This window comes from Zalophus californianus, chromosome 9 (genome assembly GCF_009762305.2).
Source record: "Zalophus californianus isolate mZalCal1 chromosome 9, mZalCal1.pri.v2, whole genome shotgun sequence".
Classification (NCBI taxonomy): Eukaryota; Metazoa; Chordata; class Mammalia; order Carnivora; family Otariidae; genus Zalophus; species Zalophus californianus.
Window position 1 is genome coordinate 126,758,023 of NC_045603.1, and position 21,185 is coordinate 126,779,207.

The 21,185-nt window shown below is 38.0% G+C and overlaps 1 protein-coding gene across 1 annotated transcript in view; it reads left to right on the forward strand.

The window, feature by feature from the left end:
- The first annotated feature begins 491 nt into the window (after positions 1 to 491).
- The window catches only part of FAM107B (family with sequence similarity 107 member B), a 229,031-nt gene continuing 208,337 nt past the window's right edge, over positions 492 to 21,185 (forward strand). Inside the window, exon 1 of the mRNA XM_027594490.2 lies at positions 492 to 905. Coding sequence (XP_027450291.1) covers positions 492 to 905 — 414 coding nt within the window. The remainder of the gene's footprint in view (positions 906 to 21,185) is intronic.

Here is a 21,185-nt window from a genome sequence, read left to right on the forward strand (position 1 = left end):
TTTGTTTGGGGGAATAAATATTTGAAGGGGGTAACTGAAGAAGGTTATGCTGCTGTTATGATGTTATTGATACACAGGCTGATGCTATTATGGCGGATGCTATCAGGCTACATTATCTTTATGCCTTCAAGGTAACCTGAAGCAACTGTCTTTGGACTTGGCACTACCTTACACTGAAGCGTCTGCCCTGCCTGGGGACTGTAACACAAGCCAACACATGCCTCACAGACAGCTTTCTTTAGCCACTGACAGCATCAAGGAAGGAAGAGCGTGAAATCATCCCGGGACAGACGCTTCCCAAAGGGGAGTTGGCTGCTAAGTGTCTCCAAGGGAGGGTAGCATTGCTATCTCCTAATCTTCTATTTAGGGGTAACCACTAGAAAGTCCTTCTCTTTAGGCAAGGAAATAGTTACTATAAGGAAACTGGAGGTGATCTGAACCCCTGGGAACGTTTCCCCCGCTTTGAACTTTGCAATGTTTCACTGCAGGTCATGTCCACATGGAAAGCAAGGCTCACCAAAAGACTGAAATCTCCATCTCGAAGGATGCATCCTTTTCCATGCTCAGCTCTGCTTGCTTGTTTTGGGAATACAAGGGAGAATGCGCCCTTTGATCAGCCCAGCGCAGCTGATACTCATTCCACCATCTATGTTCAGCCCATGGCCAAAGCAGGGAGGCACTCAAGTCACTCGAAAGGGGAAGAAGGAACTTCAGAGAAAAGGCGAGATTCTGACAACCGCTTAGAGAAAAATGGCAGTGCAAATCTGAATTCAAGTAACCACACTGCCAACCAGCCTGCTGAGACCCCTGAGGATTCATCTGGGTCACTAGAAGGTAAATCGGACTGTGAAGCAGTTACTTTCCAGACTTCTATCCCCAGACCATCAATTATTGAAATGCCAATGGTGAGTTTTCCCAGTGCCGTTATGGAAGGATTGGTGTTGGAGGAGAGTTCTGATCATTTGGTGGATGCCTTCAGGAAACAAAGTTGTTTACTATTTTTAGTGAATAAGACATTGAGGGGAACTCTTACTAGTGAGAGGAAGTGTGTAAAGCCTTTTAAATTCTTATAAGCTTCTCAGAGGATATAGAGGGAGGCAATGAGAATAAGCACTCGGGCCTTAGCAATGGCCAAAACTGGCCTTTCATTAACTGCCCATGGTTCTCTGGAGCCAACAGTGTCTGAATAAAAGACTAAGGGTAAGGTAGTCTGGGAAAGTTTTTTCTTTTTTTAAACTGGTACATGAATTTATTTATATGAAAATCCACAATATAAAAGATTTGATTATAGAATTAAGAAACTGCCCCTACTTAAAATGAATCATGTGGTATCAAAGCAGTTTGGGAAAATTTGGAAATGATGATCATTGTATGCATAGCAGTAAAGAAAGGAACTGACCTGTAAAACTATTCATAATATGGGTGTTCCTGTGACTGTTTCTCAACTTAGATGCAGGAGAGGGAAGTTATTTCAAAAAAAATCTTGCTGCTCTCCAAAGGCATCATCTTGAGTTATTTATTTAATCTGTCTTCTTGTTGGAAGCATTACTGAATTTTAATTGTTAACTATTCTGATTAGATTGGGCTACACAGTCATGTCAAAGTTCTTTGTAATCTCAAGAGGCAGGGTTTCTTGAAGGTGTTTTCCAGAGATACCTCTAGAGCATTTTTCAGTCATATTCCTGGCCAAGTAGCTTAGGACCAGACTTAAAAAACTGAGAAGTCTTTGGGGATCCATTACTAAGATACTCTGATTTTCAAAAATCACTGTTTTCCATCTAGTTTAACAAATCATATTTTGTCTGACTTCAGGAGGCCTTATTAACATTGGAAACTATTAAACAGTGAAGATAGGGATTACACGTTTTTAAAAATAATTTCATTTGATATTCTACAGGCTTATCTTAAATTACTGCATCTTAGCTCTGTTGTCTACATCTTTCTATTCTGAGATTGGATAAAGGATTTCACTAAGCCCTCTGTTACAGCAAGAACTGTAATGGTTTGTTTTTTTCCCCTTAGCATCACTAAATCAAAACCCAATCAAACAAACAAAAGCAAAAACATGTATTGTTCAATTTTCAGTTTAAATCCATATCCAGATTAAGATATTTTTAGTAGTACTGTAGTTAGCTGAGTGGACATCATGGCCAAGTTTTTATTTGTTGCATGTTAAAGGAACCAATGATGTATTGGTTTTATGAGCTGGAAGATTCTGTTGGGTAGAGATTCCAACCACCTAGGACCCACCCTATACCCTATATTGTTAAATACAGCAGCAAATACAAAGCGTTGATTTGACTTTATCTTCCTGTTTTAGTGGCATATATGACACAAAGGCTCAAAGTAAATATGTGTATTCAAATATAACCAGTTAAACACAGTGGGTAACATCCATATTTATTGTCCACTTGTATGAGCAAAGTCATGGATAGACTACAGTGGTGAGGCCTTATGATGGAATCGACCCCAATGCAAGATTAAATATAAGTGTCCCAAAGAAGACACACATAAGCCAGTTCAAAGGAGGTTGGAAAGGTACACTATAGTGGAGGTGGAATTTGAGATTGGTTTAGAAGGAGGGTTAGGATTTTAAAAGGCAGAGATAAAGGGGAGGACATTGCAATAAAAGAAAATTGTATGAACAAAACCGTGGATGTGAGGGAATGTAGCACAGGGATAGGTACATCAGATTGGCTAAGTTGGATAGATACCTGTAAAGGTAGATGGAAGCCAAAAGTGGGATGTCTTGAACGCTGTCATCAGAAGTGGACTTAGTAGGCAGTGGGGAATCTGAGAATTTTGAGCAGAGAAAGGTCATGCTTAGGATTTCATAAACAGGTAAAGCTATGTAGGATGGATTAGAGTTGAGAAGACGGAGATGGGGTCATTGTAAAGATCCCGGCCTGAGGATAACATAAAAGGAACAGCAGGAAGGTGAGGTGGAAGGGCCAAAGAAGAATGGACCCCAAGCAGTAGCAAATGCAGTAGTTGTATGGGTCCCAGACTGGGTGGGGAGAGAAGAGAGACCAAACTGGGAGTGATGAAATGAAAACATTGCGACACTAAGGCCAGGCTGCGTGGGAGAAGTGTGTCCTGCGGGGCTGGTAAATGGGCATCTATTGTAGTTCAAATGTAAGGAGCTAATATTTACAGAGCACTTGCCATATGCCAGCCATTCTTCTAAGTGCTTTATAGGGAGCATCCCATGGACCCTCGTTACAGTGAGGAGCATATTCTTATTATTCTCTGACACTTGAGAAGGTAAGACACTTGCCTAAGGTCACAGGGGGAGGAAGTGGTAGAGCCAGGATTGAAACTCACCTCCTTATTGCTTGTGTGGTGTTTAGGGATTTACAATCAAATATTCACACATGATCTCACTTGATATGCAACCAAATTAAAATTTTGTGTGTGTATGTATTTATATGTAAATGTATCTGTGTATATAATCATAATTTGCTTATTAATTTGCTTAACCTTTTAAAAATCTTAGATTCATGATATATAACACTATGGAAAGGGACACTTTCCACTTTGCATCCTGTTGATGACAACACTTTGTTAATGACATGGTGGGATTGTTTTGAGATCTGATTAAAAGTGCCATGGGACTGCCCAAATTTTTCATTACCTAGTAATTTTTGTAGTGACATGTTTCCCCTCAGCAGATGATGAATGAGCCTCTTTTATTATAATCTTGCCTGGAGGCAACAGTATTTCCCCTTTAATTCACTGATCCTCATCATTTAAACTGCCTTTGTGGAGACAACAAATAATACTCTTTTTTAGAGCTCAGCTTCAGAATATAACAATAGCTAAGAAATGGGGACAAGTCCTTCTACCTATTTTTAGTTACCTGGTGTTCAGACAAGAGGGTGATTCTTTAAAATCTGAAACAACATCTGGTCTGAGAGGAAAAGCTCAAGATAGGCCAAGTAAACTAATTAAAAAAGGGTATTGCTTGTATAAATGTATATGCATATATCTGTATTTATGAACTGATGCCAATTAGTCTTCCACCTTTTTGCGGCCATCTTTTCCCTGTTCCAGGCCTGAAATCAAGGTGATAATAACCCTAACATTGGAATGTCTTAAAACTTCTGGTCTTACCCAGGCGCCCCATTCCTGGTATTTTTAACTAAAAGTTAGTTTTATAATAAGGAAATATCTTCTCCCATTCTGTCGGTTGTCTTTTGGTTTTGTTGACCGTTTCTTTTGCCGTGCAAAAGCTTTTTATCTTGATGAAGTCCCAATAGTTCATTTTTGCCCTTGCCTCCCTCGCCTTTGGTGATGTGTCTAGGAAGAAGTTGCTGCGGCTAAGGTCGAAGAGGTTGCTGCCTGTGTTCTCCTTTAAGATTTTGATGGACTCCTGTCTCACATTTAGGTCTTTCAACCATTTGGAGTCTATTTTTATGTGTGGTGTAAGGAGATGGTCCAGTTTCATTCTTCTGCATGTGGCTGTCCAGTTTTCCCAACACCATTTGTTGAAGAGACTGTCCTTTTTCCACTGGACATTCTTTCCTGCTTTGTCGAAGATTAGTTGACCATGGAGTTGAGGGTCCATTTCTGGGCTCTCTATTCTATTCCATTGATCTACGTGTCTGTTTTTGTGCCAGTACCATACTGTCTTGATGATGACAGCTTTGTAATAGAGCTGGAAGTCTGGTGTCCCCAGCTTTGCTTTGCTTTTGCAACATTCCTCTGGCTATTCAGGGTCTTTTCTGGTTCCATACACATTTTAGGATTATTTGTTCCATTTCTTTGAAAAAAGTAGATGGTATTTTGATAGGGATTGCATTGAATGTGTAGATTGCTCTAGGTAGCATTGACATCTTCACAATATTTGTTCTTCAGATCCGTGAGCATGGAACGTTTTTCCATTTCTTTGTGTCTTCCTCAATTTCTTTCATGAGTATTTTATACTTTCTGAGTACAGATTCTTTGCCTCTTTGGTTAGATTTATTCCTAGGTATCTTATGGTTTTGGGTGCCATTGTAAATGGGATCGACTCCTTAATTTCTCTTTCTTCTGTCTTGTTGTTGGTGTATAGGAATACTACTGATTTCTGTGCATTGATTTTATATCCTGCCACTTTACTGAATTCCTGTATGAGTTCTAGCAGTTTTGGAGTGGAGTCTTTTGGGTTTTCCACATAAAGTATCATATCATCTGCAAAGAGTGAGAATTTGGCTTCTTCTTTGCTGATTCGGATGCCTTTTATTTCTTTTTGTTGTCTGATTGCTGTGGCTAGGACTTCTAATACTATGTTGAATAGCAGTGGTGATAGTGGACATCCCTGCCATGTTCCTGACCTTAGGGGGAAAGCTCTCAGTTTTTCCCCATTGAGAATGATATTCACTGTGGGTTTTTCATAGATGGCTTTTATGATATTGAGGTATGTACCCTCTATCCCTATACTCTGAAGAGTTTTGATCAAGAAAGGATGCTGTTCTTTGTCAAATGCTTTTTCTGCAGCTATTGAGAGGATCATATGGTTCTTGTTCTTCCTTTTATTAATGTATTGTATCACATTGCTTGATTTGTGGATGTTGAACCAAACTTGCAGCCCAGGAATGAATCCCACTTGGTCATGGTGAATAATCCTTTTAATGTACTGTTGTGTCCTATTGGCTAGTATTTTGGTGAGAAGTTTTGCATCCATGTTCATTAGGGATATTGGTCTCTAATTCTCTTTTTGATGGGGTCTTTGTCTGGTTTGGGGATCAAGGTAATGGTGGCCTCATAAAACGAGTTTGGAAGTTTTCCTTCCATTTCTATTTTTTGGAACAGTTTCAGGAGAATAGGTATTAATTCTTCTTCAAATGTTTGGTAGAAGTCCCCTGGGAAGCCATCTGGCCCTAGGCTTTTGTTTGTTGGGAGGTTTTTGATGACTGCTTCAAATTTCCTTAGTGGTTATAGGTCTGTTCAGGTTTTCTATTTCTTCCTGGTTCAGTTTGGTAGTTGATCCATCTCTAGCAATGCATCCATTTCTTCCAGGTTATCTAATTTGCTGGCATAGAGTTTCTCATAATATGTTCTTATAATTGTTTGTATTTCTTTGGCATTGCTTGTGATCTCTCCTCTTTCATTCATGATTTTATTTATTTGGGTCCTTTCTCTTTTCTTTTTGATTAGTTTGGCCAGGGGTTTATCAATCTTGTTAATTCTTTCAAAGAACCAGCTCCTAGTCTCGTTGATCTGTTCCACTGTTCTTTTGGTTTCTATTTCATTGATTTCTGCTCTGGCTTTATTATTTCTCTTCTTCTGCTGGGTTTAGGCTTTATTTGCTGTTCTTTCTCCAGCTCCTTTAGGTGTAGGGTTAGGTTGTGTATTTGAGACCTTTCTTGTTTCTTGAGAAAGGCTTGTATTGCTATATATATATACTTTCCTCTTAGGACTGACTTTGCTGCATCCCAAAGATTTTGAACAGTTGTGTTTTCATTTTCATTGGTTTCCATGAATTTTTTAAATTCTTCTTTAATTTCCTGGTTGACCCATTCATTCTTTAGTAGGATGCTCTTTAGCCTCCATGTATTTGAGTTCTTTCCGACTTTCCTCTTGTGATTGAGTTCTAGTTTCAAAGCATTGTGGTCCAAAAATATGCAGGAGATGATCCCAATCTTTTGGTCCGGTTGAGATCTGTTTTGTGACCTAGGATGTGATCTATTCTGGAGAATGTTCCATGGGCACTAGAGAAGAATGTGTATTCTGTTGCTTTGGGATGGAATGTTCTGAATATATCTGTGAAGTCCATGTGGTCCAGTGTGTCATTTAAAGTCTTTATTTCCTTGTTGATCTTTTGCTTAGATGATCTGTGCATTTCAGTCAGGGGGGTGTTAATGTCCCCTACTATTATTGTATTGTTGTCGATGTGTTTCTTTGCTTTTGTTATTAATTGGCTTATATAATTGGCTGCTCCCATGTTAGGGGCATAGATATTTACAATTGTTAGATCGTCTTGTTGGATAGACCCTTTAAGTATGATACCAGATAAAGGGCTAATATCCAAAATCTATAAAGAACTTATCAAACTCAACACCCAAAGAACAAATAGTCTAATCAAAAAATGGGCAGAAGACATGAACAGACGTTTTTCCAAAGAAGACATCCAAATGGCCAACAGACACATGAAAAAGTGCTCAGCATCGCTCGGCATCAGGGAAATCCAAAGAAAACCTCAATGAGATACCACCTCACACCAGTCAGAATGGCTAAAATTAACAAGTCAGGAAACGACAGATGTTGACGAGGATGCGGAGAAAGGGGAACCCTCCTACACTTTTGGTGGGAATGCAAACTGGTGCAGTCACTCTGGAAAACAGTATGGAGGTTCTTCAAAAAGTTGAAAATAGAGCTACCATATGACCCAGCAATTGCACTACTGGATATTTACCCCAAAGATACAAAGGTAGGGATCCAAAGGGGTCCGTGCCCCCTGATGTTTATAGCAGCAATGTCCACAATAGCCAAACTATGGAAAGAGCCAAGATGAAAGAGCCAAGATGTCCATCAACAGATGAATAGATAAAGAAGATGTGGTATATATATATATATATATATATATATATATATATATATATACACATACATACATACATACATACATACATACACCATGGAATATTATGCAGCCATCAAAAGGAATGAAATCTTGCCATTTGCAATGACATGGATGGAACTGGAGGGTATTATGCTGAGCGAAATAAATCAATCAGAGAAAGATATGTATCATATTATCTCACTGATAAGAGGAATTCTTAATCTCAGGAAACGAAGTGAGTGTTGCTGGAGTGGTGGGGGTGGGAGGGATGGGGTGGCTCGGTGAAAGACATTGGGGAGGGTATGTGCTTTGGTGAGTGCTCTGAATTGTGTAGGACTGTTGAATCACAGACTTGTGCCTCTGAAACAAATAATACATTATATGTTAAAAAAAAAAAAGAGGAAGATAGTAGGAAGGGAAAAATGAAGGGGGGGAATCAGAGGGGTGATGAACCATGACAGACTATGGACTCTGAAAAACAAACTGAGGGGAGGGGGGTGGGGGGATGGGTTAGCCTGGTATTGGGTATTAAAGAGGGCACATATTGAATGGAGCACTGGGTGTTATATGCAAACAATGAATCATGGAACACTACATCAAAAACTAATGATGTAATGTATGGTGATTAACATAACATAATTAAATAAAATAAAAAAAGACAGAATGATGGAGTTTTTAAATGTATATATATATTATTACCAATTCAATGAAGAACCAATATAATGAGACTAAAATTTTTCAGCTCATTGTAGTAAAATTGACAAAATTATATTAAAAAAATAATAATAATAAACGTTTTATAATAAGGAAGGGAAAACAGGGCCTATCTTGGAGTTGACAACTGCATTGCTTTTTATAACAGGCTGGTTTTTGCTACTTGACAGAGAAGAGGTAACCAAGACTTCCCTAGAGCCTAGGCTTAAGCTGTCACTGATTTTTTTGTGTCTGAGTCGTGATAATACCATCTAGAAATAAAATTTTGTCACATTTCTTTGGTTTAGTTGTTTGTTTTTATGCCAGTAACACACTGGTTTTTTTTTATTATTTTATTTTATTTTATTATGTTAGTCACCATGCTATACTGTTTTGATTACTGTAGATTTGTAGTAAGTTTTGAAACCAGTAAGCATGAAACCTCCAACTTTGTTCTTCTTTTTCAAGATTGTTTTGGCTATTTGGGATCACTTGAGATTTCATATGAATTTCAGGATGGATTTTTTTCTGTTTCTGCAAAAAGACATCATTTGGATTTTGATAGGGATTTCAGTGAATCTTTAGATTGCTTTGGGTAGTATTCACAACAAGACATAGTTCCTTGATACCCACACTTAAAAGAGCCTGATGTATAAATCAGAATGACTGTTAGTTGTCAGCCTTGAGGACTGTCAGGGTAGGGCTTACTAAGCCATGTATTTTCTACACAGGAAAATTATCCAAAAAGAGAAATGATAACCGGAAATCTGTTGGAGAGTACAGATTCCTGGCGGGGGGGACATTTTGTTATTATAGTAAAATATACATTACATAAAATTTACAACTTTATACCATCCATCTCCAGAACTCTTTTCATCTTCTGGAACTCAGACTCTATATTCATAAAACACTAATTCCCCATTCACCGTTCACCCTTCTCCTTATCCCCTGGCAACCACCACTCTACTTTCTGTCTCTATAAGTTTAATTATTCTCAGTACCTTGTGTAAGTGGAATTACACTTTTGTGTCCAGCTTATTTCACTTAGCATAGTGTCCTCAAGGTTCATCCATGTGGAAATATGTGTCAGCATATCCTTCCTTGTTAAAGCTGAATAATATTCCCTCATATGTACATGCCACATTTTGTTTACACATTCATCTGTCAATGGACGTTTATGTCATTTCTACCTTTTGGCAACTGAGAATAATGCTGTTATGTACATGGGTTTACAAATATCTCTTCAAGATCCTGTTTTCAATTCTTTTGAATATATACCCAGAAGTGGAATTGCTTTATCATATGGTAATTCTATCTTTAATTTTTCAAGGAACTGACATACTGTTTTCTACAGTGGTTGTACCAAACAGTCCCACCAGCAACGCACAAAGGCTCTGATTTCTCCACATTCATGCCAACATTTGTTTCCAAAGTGTTCGTTCATTTGTTTTGTTAATAATCATAATGGGAATGAAGCGGTATCTCATTGTGGTTTTGATTTTCATTTCCCTAATGATTAATGATATTGAGCAGCTTTTCATGTGCTTATTGGGTATTTGTGATCTTTGGAGAACTGCCTATTCAGGGCTTTGCCTATTTTTTAAATTGAGTTATTTTTTGTTGTTTGAATTAGTGTCCTTTGATGTACAAAAATTTTAATTTTGACAAAACCCAATTTATCTATTTTTTTCTTTTGTTGTGAAGCCTGTGCTTTTGGTGTCACATTCAAGAAATCATTGCCAAATCTAATACCATCAAGCTTTTTCTCTATGTATTCCTCTAAGAGTTTTATAGTTTTAGCTCTTATGTTTAGATCTTTGATCCATTCTGAGTTAATTTTTGTATATGGTGCAAAGAAAGGGTCCAAAAGCATTCTTTTGCATGTGGATATCCAATTTTCCCAACACTATTTGTTGAAAAGACTGTCCTTTCAGAGGGGGAGACAAACCGTGAGAGACTATGGACTCTGAGAAACAAACTGAGGGAACCCTCAGAGGGGAGGGGATGGGGATGGGTTAGCCTGGTGATGGGTATTAAAGAGGGCATGTACTGAATGGAGCACTGGGTGTTATATGCAAACAATGAATCATGGAACACTACATCAAAAACTAATGATGTAATGTGTGGTGATTAACATAATTAAAAAAGAAAGAAAGAAAAGACTGTCTTTCCCCCATTGAATGGTCTTGGCATTCTTGTGAGAAATCATTTCACCATATATGTGAGGGTTTATTTCTGGGTTCTCTATTACATTTCATTTGTTTACTTGTTTTTGTTTTTATGCCAGTAACACACTGTTTTTTATTTTATTTTATTTTATTTTATTTTATTTATTTTATTTTATTTTATTATGTTAGTCACCAGGCTATACTGTTTTGATTACTGTAGATTTGTAGTAAGTTTTGAAACCAGTAAGCATGAAACCTCCAACTTTGTTCTTCTTTTTCAAGATTGTTTTGGCTATTTGGGATCACTTGAGATTTCATATGAATTTCAGGATGGATTTTTTTCCATTTCTGCCAAGAAAATCATTTGGATTTTGATAGGGATTTCAGTGAATCTTTAGATTGCTTTGGGTAGTATTCACAACAATATTGGGTCTTCTAATTCATAAATACAGTTTATCTTTCCACTTATTTGTGTCTTCTTTAATTACTTTCAACAATGTTTTGTAGTTTTCAGTATAAAAGACCTTTGCCACAGGCTAAGTTTATCTCCAATTTTGATACTATTGTAAATGTAATTGTTTTCTTAATTTCCTTTTCATATTGTTCATTATTGGTGTATAGAAATGCAACTGACTTTTGTCCATGTGTTTTGTGTCCTGAAATTTTGCAGAATTCATTTATTACTTATAATAGTGTGTGTGTGTGCCCATGTATATGTGTGTGTGTGTAATCTTTATGGTTTCTACATGTAAGAGTATATTATCTGTGAACAGAGATAATTTTACTTCTTCCTTTTCAATTTGGATACATTTTATTTCTTTTTCTTCTCTAATTGCTTTGGCTGGAACTTCCAATGCTATTCAAAATACTTAGTTGGATAGAAGGGCAAAAGTTAACATCCTTGTCTTGTTCCTGATCTTAGAGGATAAACTTTCAGTCTTTCACCATTGGGTAAGATGCTACCATTGAGTACAGTGTGGGTTTTTTATATATGGCCTTTATTGTGTTGAAGTACTTTCCTTCTATTCCTACTCTGTTGTGTATTTTTATCATGAAAGAATGTTAAATTTGACCAGTGCTTCTTCTGCATCAATTGATATGACCATTTTTTCCTTTATTCTGTTAATTTTGTCTGATAGTGATTGATATTTTGTATATTGAACTATCCTTGCATTCCAGGAATAAATCCCTCTTGGTCATCATGTAATCTTCTTAACATGTTGTGGAATTCTCACTAGGATTTTGTTGAGGAGTTTTGCATCAATAGTCATCAGGGATATTGGTCTCTAGTTTTCTTTTCATGTCTTTATCTAACTTGGGTATCAGGGTAATGCTGGCCACACAGAATGATTTAGGAAGTGGTCCCTCCTCTTCAGTTAGTTTTGGAAGAGTTTGAGAAGGATTGGTATTAATTCTTTACAGGTTTGGTAGAATTCACCAGCGAAGCTATCTGGTCCAAGGCTTTTCTTTGTTGGGAGGTTTCTGGTTACTGATTTAATCTCCTTAGTAGTTATAGGTCTACTCAGATTTTCTATTTCTTCATGATTTATTCTTGGTGAAGAAGAGCTACTTTGATAGCTTCACTGAAGTATGGCATTTATAATTATGATTACCCATTATTGAGCACTATTAATGGACTAGGCATGGTGCTAAGTGCCTTACGTGGATTAGATAATTTGATCCTTGTATCCTTTTACAATGTTAGTTCCTGATAATCCCAATCACTCTTCTGCTCAAAACCTTCCAGTGGCTCCCCCCTTCCCTAATATTAAAAGTCAGGTCTTCACAGGGGCCTGCAGGCCCCTATACAAAATATCCCCAATTACCTCTCAGAACTTATCTCCTATGGTTCATACTGAAGGGGAAACTGGGACTCAGTGGAGGTAAGCCTCTGAATAATTTCCACTCTAAGAGTAATGCTTTCAGCAGACTAGGAAGCTCAATGCAACCAGTCAAAGCATGACTTCCTTGGGCAGTGCAGAACTCACGCTACCAATAACTAAATACCTGCTTATTCTGCTCTCCTTGTCTAGGCTCCATGCCCATCCTTCCTCTTTTATTGGCACAGTCTTTGTTAAGACCTGGGATGATTTAATTAATTGGGTTTCAGCTTCCTTGGTTAGAATCAGATTCCAGCCATGTTTTGTTGGAGCTATATCAAGGCCATGTTAATTGGAATTTGGTGTTGGAGAGACTTCTGAATACTGTTAATAAAAAAGCTCTTGGAGGTATTCGCCCTTATAGGAAACTGATCTCACTCAACAATTTTATTTTTATTTTCAGTGTCTTAAAGTTGTCTTGAACTTGAGCCTTGAGAGTACCATCTGTAGAGGGCAGTGCTACTTAGAAGCATATTGTAAATTTGTATGTAAACATCTATCACCCCTCATCTCACTCTTAACTCTGCATCCCCCTTATATAAGCATTATGGAGAGCAACTCTGCCAGGCTGAATTTCCATTTTCTGGTACAAACTAATTTTCCTGCATTTCTTTAAAATGAAATCTTTCCTTCCTTTTCTTATGGGCCTAAATAGAACAGAATTTTAGGCTACCTATTAAAAACAAATATCCTATTAAGGAAGATTTCTGCTAGACAGATGATTTGATATAAAAATGTGTTTTTTTCTTTTTTGTTTTGTTTTTTTAAAGATTTTGTTTATTTGACAGAAGAGACACAGCGAGAGAGGGAACACAAGCAGGGAGAGTGAGAGGGGGAGAAGCAGGCTTCCTGCGGTTCGGGAAGCCCCGATGTGGGGCTTGATCCCAGGACCCTGGGATCATGACCTGAGCTGAAGGCAGATGCTTAATGACTGAGCCACCCAGGCGCCCCTAAAAATGTTTTTTAATAGAAAACAACTTATAAATCCATGGAAATATTAGTTTTCTAGTTCCCTTTCATGCTCCCTACCTCCCAACAAGGGGGATATGAGCTGGTGGGAATCCCACCTCATTCCTTTTAAGCCCTGACAATTTCTTATGCTAGGTTTCTACTTTCAAAAGATGTTAAACATAGTGGCATGAGAGTGCATGATATACCCAGTGTACTTAGGAATTTTCCAATCCAGATATTCAGTTGCATCCCAACTGGAAAAAAAGATAGCTTCCTGGCTTCTCTTACAATGAAATAAAATAAATTATCCTCATAAAACCATTAAAATTTACATTGTACAGCTTTGACTATAGGAGACCATCCATAAAAAACTATGGAGGATGGTAAAAATGCAAAGTTTTCAGAAAATTTAGAGCTGAGGAGCATATATATATTCCAAGCTAAGAAAAAGAAGTTGAGATATAATTTCATGAAATTTTAAAGCAACATTTTCAAGCGAGGTTACTCTGACATTCACAATTCAGATAAGAATGATAAATATTATCTAAGTAGGTGTTGATATGTTGGAGGGAGAGAAGTACAAAAGGAAGAGGTCAGCCCATTTTTGAGCAGCATCTATTTCTAGCTCGTCAGAGAGAATCTGGCAATCTGCCCATGACCTAGTTGATCCTTTGCCCTCATTTTCACAGGTGGTTAATAAAAGCAGGGTTTACTTTGTTCAGTCAGTGGCCTGGAGTGTCTAACCAAAGAACACCAAGAAGATTCCAATTCATTGACTAGACCCATTTTCCCCAAATACCTGCCTCTGTAGAGTTGGAATTTCCATTCTCTTGATTATATAACATGCAGTTGTACGTCAGTTTAAAAAATTCCACTATTCTAATCACTGGGTATGCTGGAAACTAAAATTTCTTATATTCCAGGAGCCATAGGGGCTGGTTGAATGACTATGCTATATTAATCATGGTAAGATAGAGGTTTTTTTTCCCCCCGGCCAACGACATGTGTTAACCTGATTTGAACTGCCTTTAGTTTAACACTCACAGTTCTTCTTTTCCAAAGAAAACAGAGCTCATTAACACTTTTTCTGATATAAGGTTGACATACTTGGTTTTGTTATTCTGTACCAGGGGAGGTGAGAGTTTGGAAATTTGGGAAATTAGAGGAAGGCAGTCTCCACAAAGAGCACAGGACTGCTATGGGAAGTATTTATGAATTTGTTGTGGGAAGTTGGTTTTGGGGTATCTGGTGTTCAGTTAAACAGAAAATGACAACTCAGGCAACTGTTAAAACCTAAATACATAGGCAAAATTTGGTTGTCCATAGAAAAAGAGAAACTTCCCCTCAAATAGGCCACCTGCAAGAGGAGAATCAGTTTCTGTAACTTAAAACACTGAATCTCAAAAAGATGTGCCATACATTATTTGTTACTAGTGGTAATTAATGTACTGCAATTTGCCAATTGTAAACTGACTTTAAATATTTTGTTTTTTTACATAAAACAATGCATAGTCTTATAAAAATTCAAACGAGATATACATACATTTGTAATTAGAGCTAATTCAAAGTTATCTCTTTTCTAAAAAATCACCCATATATGTTCAAGTAATCTTCACCAAAGGCACCAAGAATACACACTGGGTAAAATGCTCTCAAACAGCATGACATGATACAGAGTAATCATTCATGAGAGGAAGAGTCAATCAATGTGACAGATTTCGTTGTCTTACTTTAAGAAATTGCTACAGGCACCCCACCCTGATCAATCAGCTGCCATCAACTTCGGGGCAAGACCCTCAATCAGCAAAAAGATTATGACATGATGAAAGCTCAGATGATGGTTAGCATTTTTTAGCAATAAGGTATTTTTTAATTAAAGTATTCACATTGGTTTTGTTAGACATAATGCCATTTGGGCACTTTAAATAGACTACAGTGTAATGTAAATATAACTTTTATTTGCACTAGGAAAAGAAAAAATTTGCTTGACTCATTTTATTGTGATATTTGCTCAATTGCAGTAGTCTGGAACTGAACCTGCAATATCTCTAAGGTATGCCTGTACATAAAACTTTTAAAAAGCTTCTGCATAGCAAAGGAAACAATAAGATTAAGAGGCAACCTACAGACTGGGAGAAAATATTTGCAAACCATATATCTGATAAGGGGCTAATATCCAAAATATATAAGGAACTCAGACAACTCAATAGCAAAAACCAAATGACCCAATTAAAAGATGGGCAAAGGCCCTGTAAAGACATTTTTAAAAAGAAGATATAAAAATGGCTAATGGGTATATGAAAAAATGTTCAGTATTACTAATCATCAAGAAAATACAAATCAAAACCACAATGACATATCACTTCACATCTGTTAGGATGGCTATTATCCAAAAGCCAGAAGATAAGTGTTGGCAAGGATGTGGAGAAAAGGTAACACTCACAACTTACACATTGTTGATGGGAATGTCAATTGGTACAGCCATTAAGGAAAACAGTATGGTGGTTTCTCAGAAAATTAAAAATAGAACTACCATATAATCCATATAATCTTACTTCTAGGTACATATCCAAAGGAAGTAAAATCACTTTCTTGAAGAGATATTTGCACTCCCATGTTCACTGTGGCCTTAATCACAGTAGACAAGACATGGAAACAATCTAAGTGTCTTTCAGTGGATGAATGGATAAATAAAATGTGATTACACACACACACACACACACAGTGAATATAATACAATGGAATCCTGTCATTTGTGACAACATAGAGAAACCTGGAGGACATATGTTAAGTGAAATAAGCCAGACACAGAAAACCAAATACTGTATGATCTCACTAATATGTGAAAGCTAAAAAAGTTGCCGTCATAGTAACAGTGGTTGTTGCCAAGGGCTGGGGATGGTGCTAGGAAAAGGGAGATGTTGGTCAAAGGGTGCAAACTTTCAGTTATGAGATGAGTAAGTTCTGGAGACCTAATGTAAGTACGGTGACTACAGTTAGTAACAACATATTGTATACCAGATCTCAAATATTCTTACCACAAAAAAGAGGTAATGATGTGAGACGAAGGATATGTTAATTAACTAGGTAATCATTTCACAATGTATACATATAGCAAAAGATCATGTTTTATACCTGAAAGTTGCACAGTTTTTATTGGTCAATCATTCTTCAATATAGCTGGAAAATGTCCTCACTGATCTGCTTTCTGGTATAATAATTCAAGGGGGAAAGGAAGGAAGGCGGTGTTAGAGCTGGGCAGTTGCTGGACATCAGGAGGTACTGATTGTAAATAGTGGGTGTATGGGATGCTATTTAAGGAAGCGTTTGAATGGGAACATCCATGCATATACCCTGAGCCAGTAAGTCCTCTTCTTATCTGAGAATTGTTTTCCTTTCTGACTGAGCTGGGTGCTTCAGGAGAGACACACATGAAGCAGTGATGGAAGAAAAAAAACAATTGATTAGACTCCGGTACAGAGTGAGGCAGTGGCTCTTCCAGAAGGCTCTCATTCTCAGGCCCTTTCCTAGGATCAGGAGGTCTGTATCCAGGAAAGATTTTTCTTTTGACTGAGTTTCTGCCAGGACCCATCTGACCTGGATGCATAATACTTGAGTCTCTGCAGGGAGAAGTAACTTGGTGTAGTGGTGTTGCAAGTTATCCTGAGCTATTTTTACCATTCAAAATTGTCTAGTAAACATTGGTATCCTCCAACTTTAAGAGGCAGGTAGGGGCTATATGTGTATCCACTCACAACTTGCTCCCCAGTGATACGTTGCAATAAAGAAAGCCTCACATGAATTCTGCCACAGGTACAAATGTTTGTTGGCAAGCAGGCCAAAAAAGGGCATATTCCCTGATCCTATATGCTGAAAGAAGTTCCCCAGCTTCTGTCCTTTGACATAGTGGCCCCTTGCATGACTAAAATAATGTATAGGAATGCAACAATATTCTAATGACAAAACCAACAAACCTTCTATTCAGATGGGATGAAGGTGCACTCTGCTAATGAGAGCCCAGGGCCAAATGGAGTTCAAGATCCAGGATGCTACTATAAAGGAGTTGGAATATGCCAACACTCTTATATTTAATTTTGACAAGGCAAAAATGCTGATCAGTTACATATCTTGAATACCATTCACTTCACAAATGCAAAATGATTTCCAAAATCTCTTATCCTACGTAGTGGATCCTCTTGTTCAGATTTAGCTAACCTCATTTTAAGTACTTGGTGTAGCTGCCTCTGGATACAGACTCCTGATTAGAGTCCTTCAAATACTAACCACCTCGAAGCATCAACTCCAAAAGTTGGTTTGCTCTCAAGAAAGAACAAGGAAAAATGTGCTCAAATTTGGCCTTTGGACATTTGTTGGGTGTGGATGGGATGCTTGGTGCTGCTGTAACCATCTTGTGGGCAGGAGAGGACAAACCTATAAATAAAAGCAAATAATCTAGAGATGGCAGAGCAGGAAGGCAAGAAAGCGTCTGGGTTTTTGAGGATGCCATGGAGCTACTTCAAGTGCAACTAACTATAGGTACTACAGTAAGGGTAAACTCAAAGTGTTTATGCTGACGTTATTTTAAAATAATAACAAACTGTTTGAATAAGGGTGATTGGACCTACCTATCCCTGAGAAATCTCCAGGTGGACTGACAGCCATCTCAAATTCAATGTGTACAAAAATTATCTTTCCCCCTAAACCTACTCTGCATATTGCTTAGGATGCTTATACCCGCAAGAGATGAAAACTCTACTTAAATTTAGACAATATGGAAATGTATTATTTCACTTAAGAACAAGCCCCAAGGTAGGGTGACTTCAGGGTTGATTGATTCAACAGTTCAATGAAGCCATCGAGCATCTAGATTCTTCCACCTCTCTTCTCGGCCATCCATAATATTGGTTTCACCCTACAAGTGATTCCCTTTGTGGTTATAAAATGACTACCAATAGCAGCTGGGCCATGTGCTTCCTCCATTCCCCCATTACCCTCCACACACTTTGGACATTTCCTGCTCATTCTGCTACTGCTCTGTCCCCTCCTCTGTCCCCCTTTTCTGACACCATCCCCCACACCCTGCTCCAGGTTGGTGCCCTGTCCTGGGCTAGCCTGGCACTTGGTGTTTACCTCAATTAAAGCACTTATTAAACTGTGCCATGTTTATGTGTCTGACTCTCCATCAGGCTGTGAAGAACTTGAGGGCAAGGGCTGTATCTTTTTTTCTTTTTATTTATTATGAGTAGCACCTAGAACAGTACTTGGAACATAGAAGATGAGTCAATAAAATCAAAATTAGGAGAGGGTTTATGTTACATGAGTTCTTCATATATCTTTATCACGGGAACATTGTTTAGCATTGCCAATACATTTGTGATCCATTTATCATTTTAGAAATTGGTAGAAATAATTTAAGACTACACCAGGGAGTAGGGTCCAAGATAATGTTTCCCCTTGAAGAATGAGCTGTTTATTACTCAGGTTTGAGACAAAAGACCCAGACAAATTTATTTTGAAGCCAGAGGAAGTTTCCTTTTAACTGTCCTTGTAGTCCAATGTTTGGACCTCTCAGTGAATTTCTCACATGGCAAAGAATGAGCCACTTTATGCTTCTGTTTTCCTACTTACACAATGAGGATAATGAGAGCTTTTATGATTCTAGTAGTAGATTGGAAAGAATGACTATTTATACAGAACTTTAAGCATTATAGGAGAAAATATAGGATATTAATAACAAAAAAAATGATACCATTAAAATGAGAGAAGAGAACAAAACAAAGGGATACATTCACCTCATTACTCTGTGTGACTTTAATAGCATGTGGAGAAGTATACAGATAATACTGTTCACATTAACAAGACACCAAACTGGGGCGCCTGGGTGGCTCAGTCGTTAAGCGTCTGCCTTCGGCTCGGGTCATGGTCCCAGGGTCCTGGGATCGAGCCCCGCATCAGGCTCCCTGCTCAGCGGGGAGTCTGCTTCTCCCTCTCCCACTCCCCCTGCTTGTGTTCCCCTTGCTGTCTCTCTGTCAAATAAATGAATAAAATGTTAAAAAAAAAAAAGACACCAAACTATACTAAAGACATTGCTAAGAATGGCCTAAATTTTTTTCCCTAGTTCTGGCTTTACAATGCTTTTGGCTAAAAAAAAAAAAACACTTTTTTTTTTTTGTGATTTGCAGAGAATCCAATATCTAAAGACATTTTTAGTTAATCTGGTTTAAGTATCAAGCACATTATTTTGTACTTAATGGGTTAATTTCTAAATCTGAAATGAAAGCTCATGATTTATGTGTTACTGTTGATTTAGAGAGTGTTAAGGAGAAAAAAAGTAATTCAATTTAATGAGGAACAAATAATTTCAAATAACATGTTCGGCAGGTTATTTCTTCCGTACTTTCAGTAATCAGTGTGAAATCTAACTTTGAAGCTTTAAAGTCTTCATTCAGTCCTCAGTTCAACAGACCTTAATGAGGGCCTGACACACACTGTGTTGGGTGCTGGGCATGCCATGAAGATCCCAGTGCTAGGCTTGCCTTTAAGTTGCTTGCCATTAGGACAGGAGTCAGGCAAACCCACAGCTGCGGAATGAGGTGATAAATGCCAAAATGGCATTAGTAGTTATTTCTGTGGCTTATTGTTAAAAACATTTATACAATTATACACACTTTCCCATCTAATGAACTTTCCATATACCTTAATTTGATCATGTATCAATTTCTCATAATCACTGTCATATTTTTCCCATTTTGCTCTCTCCTCACTCCCCCTTCCACACTGTCCTTTATCATTCTTATTTTCTTTTCTTCTAATAATTATGTTTCGGCATTTCTGCTGTCACAGAGAATCTCTGTCTCTAAGGTCACTCATGCATTCATTCATTCATTTATTCACCTTTGTTGTGCCAGGGACTCCTTCAGTTCTGGGAAAAAAAATAAGTAAGACTTATTTCCTTCTCTCTTTTTTAAAAGATTTTATTTATTCATTTGAGACAGAGAGATACAGAGAGAGAGCATGAGCAGGGGAGAGGCAGAGGGAGAGAGAGAAGCAGACTCTCTGCTGAGCCGGGAGCCCGACGTGGGGCTCAATCCCAGGACCTGGAGATCATGACCTGAGCCAAACGCAGATACTTAAGCAGCTGAGCTACCCAGGTGCCCCTTATTTCCTTCTCTTGAGGGGCTTGCCATCTGGCTGAAAGAGACAGAAATAACCCCTAAGAGCAGAGGTGCCATTATAGGAATCTGGAGCACTAAGAAGGTAGGCAATGACTCAATGCTACACAAGAGCAGGGTCTCAAAGCTGAGAAAGTATTCATCAGGTGAAAAAGGCAGAGGCATTTTCAACAGCAGGTGACCAAGAACCTGACTCTGACTGGCTTAAACAGAAGATCATGTCTTAACTCACAGAACTAGAGGTCCACAGGTCAGTTGCCTTCATAGACAGAGTCATGAAAAGACAGTGTACTCTGGTGACACATGCAGGCTCTTAAGCAGACCCTCTCTCGGTGCCACAGCCCACTTAGCACCCTGGGGCATATTACCCTATCTCAAAATAGATGGCTAGATTTTTTTTCAATGAAACTTTTATTAACAAGTTAAGGGAGACTGGAATCCATCAAAATCCTAGAGGAGAACACAGACAGCAACCTCGTTGACCTCAACCGCAGCAACTTCTTGCTAGACACGTCTCCAGAGGCAAGGGAAACAAAAGCAAAAATAAACTATTGGGACTTTATCAGGATAAAAAGCATTTGCACAGCAAAGAAACAATCAACAAAACTAAAAAGCAACCTATGGAACGGGAGAAGATATTTGCAAATGACATATCAGATAAAGGGCTAGTATCCAATATCTGTAAAGAACTTATCAAACTCAACACCCAAAAAACAAAAAATCCAATCAAGAAATGGGCAGAAGACATGAACATTTCTCCAAAGAAGACATATAAATG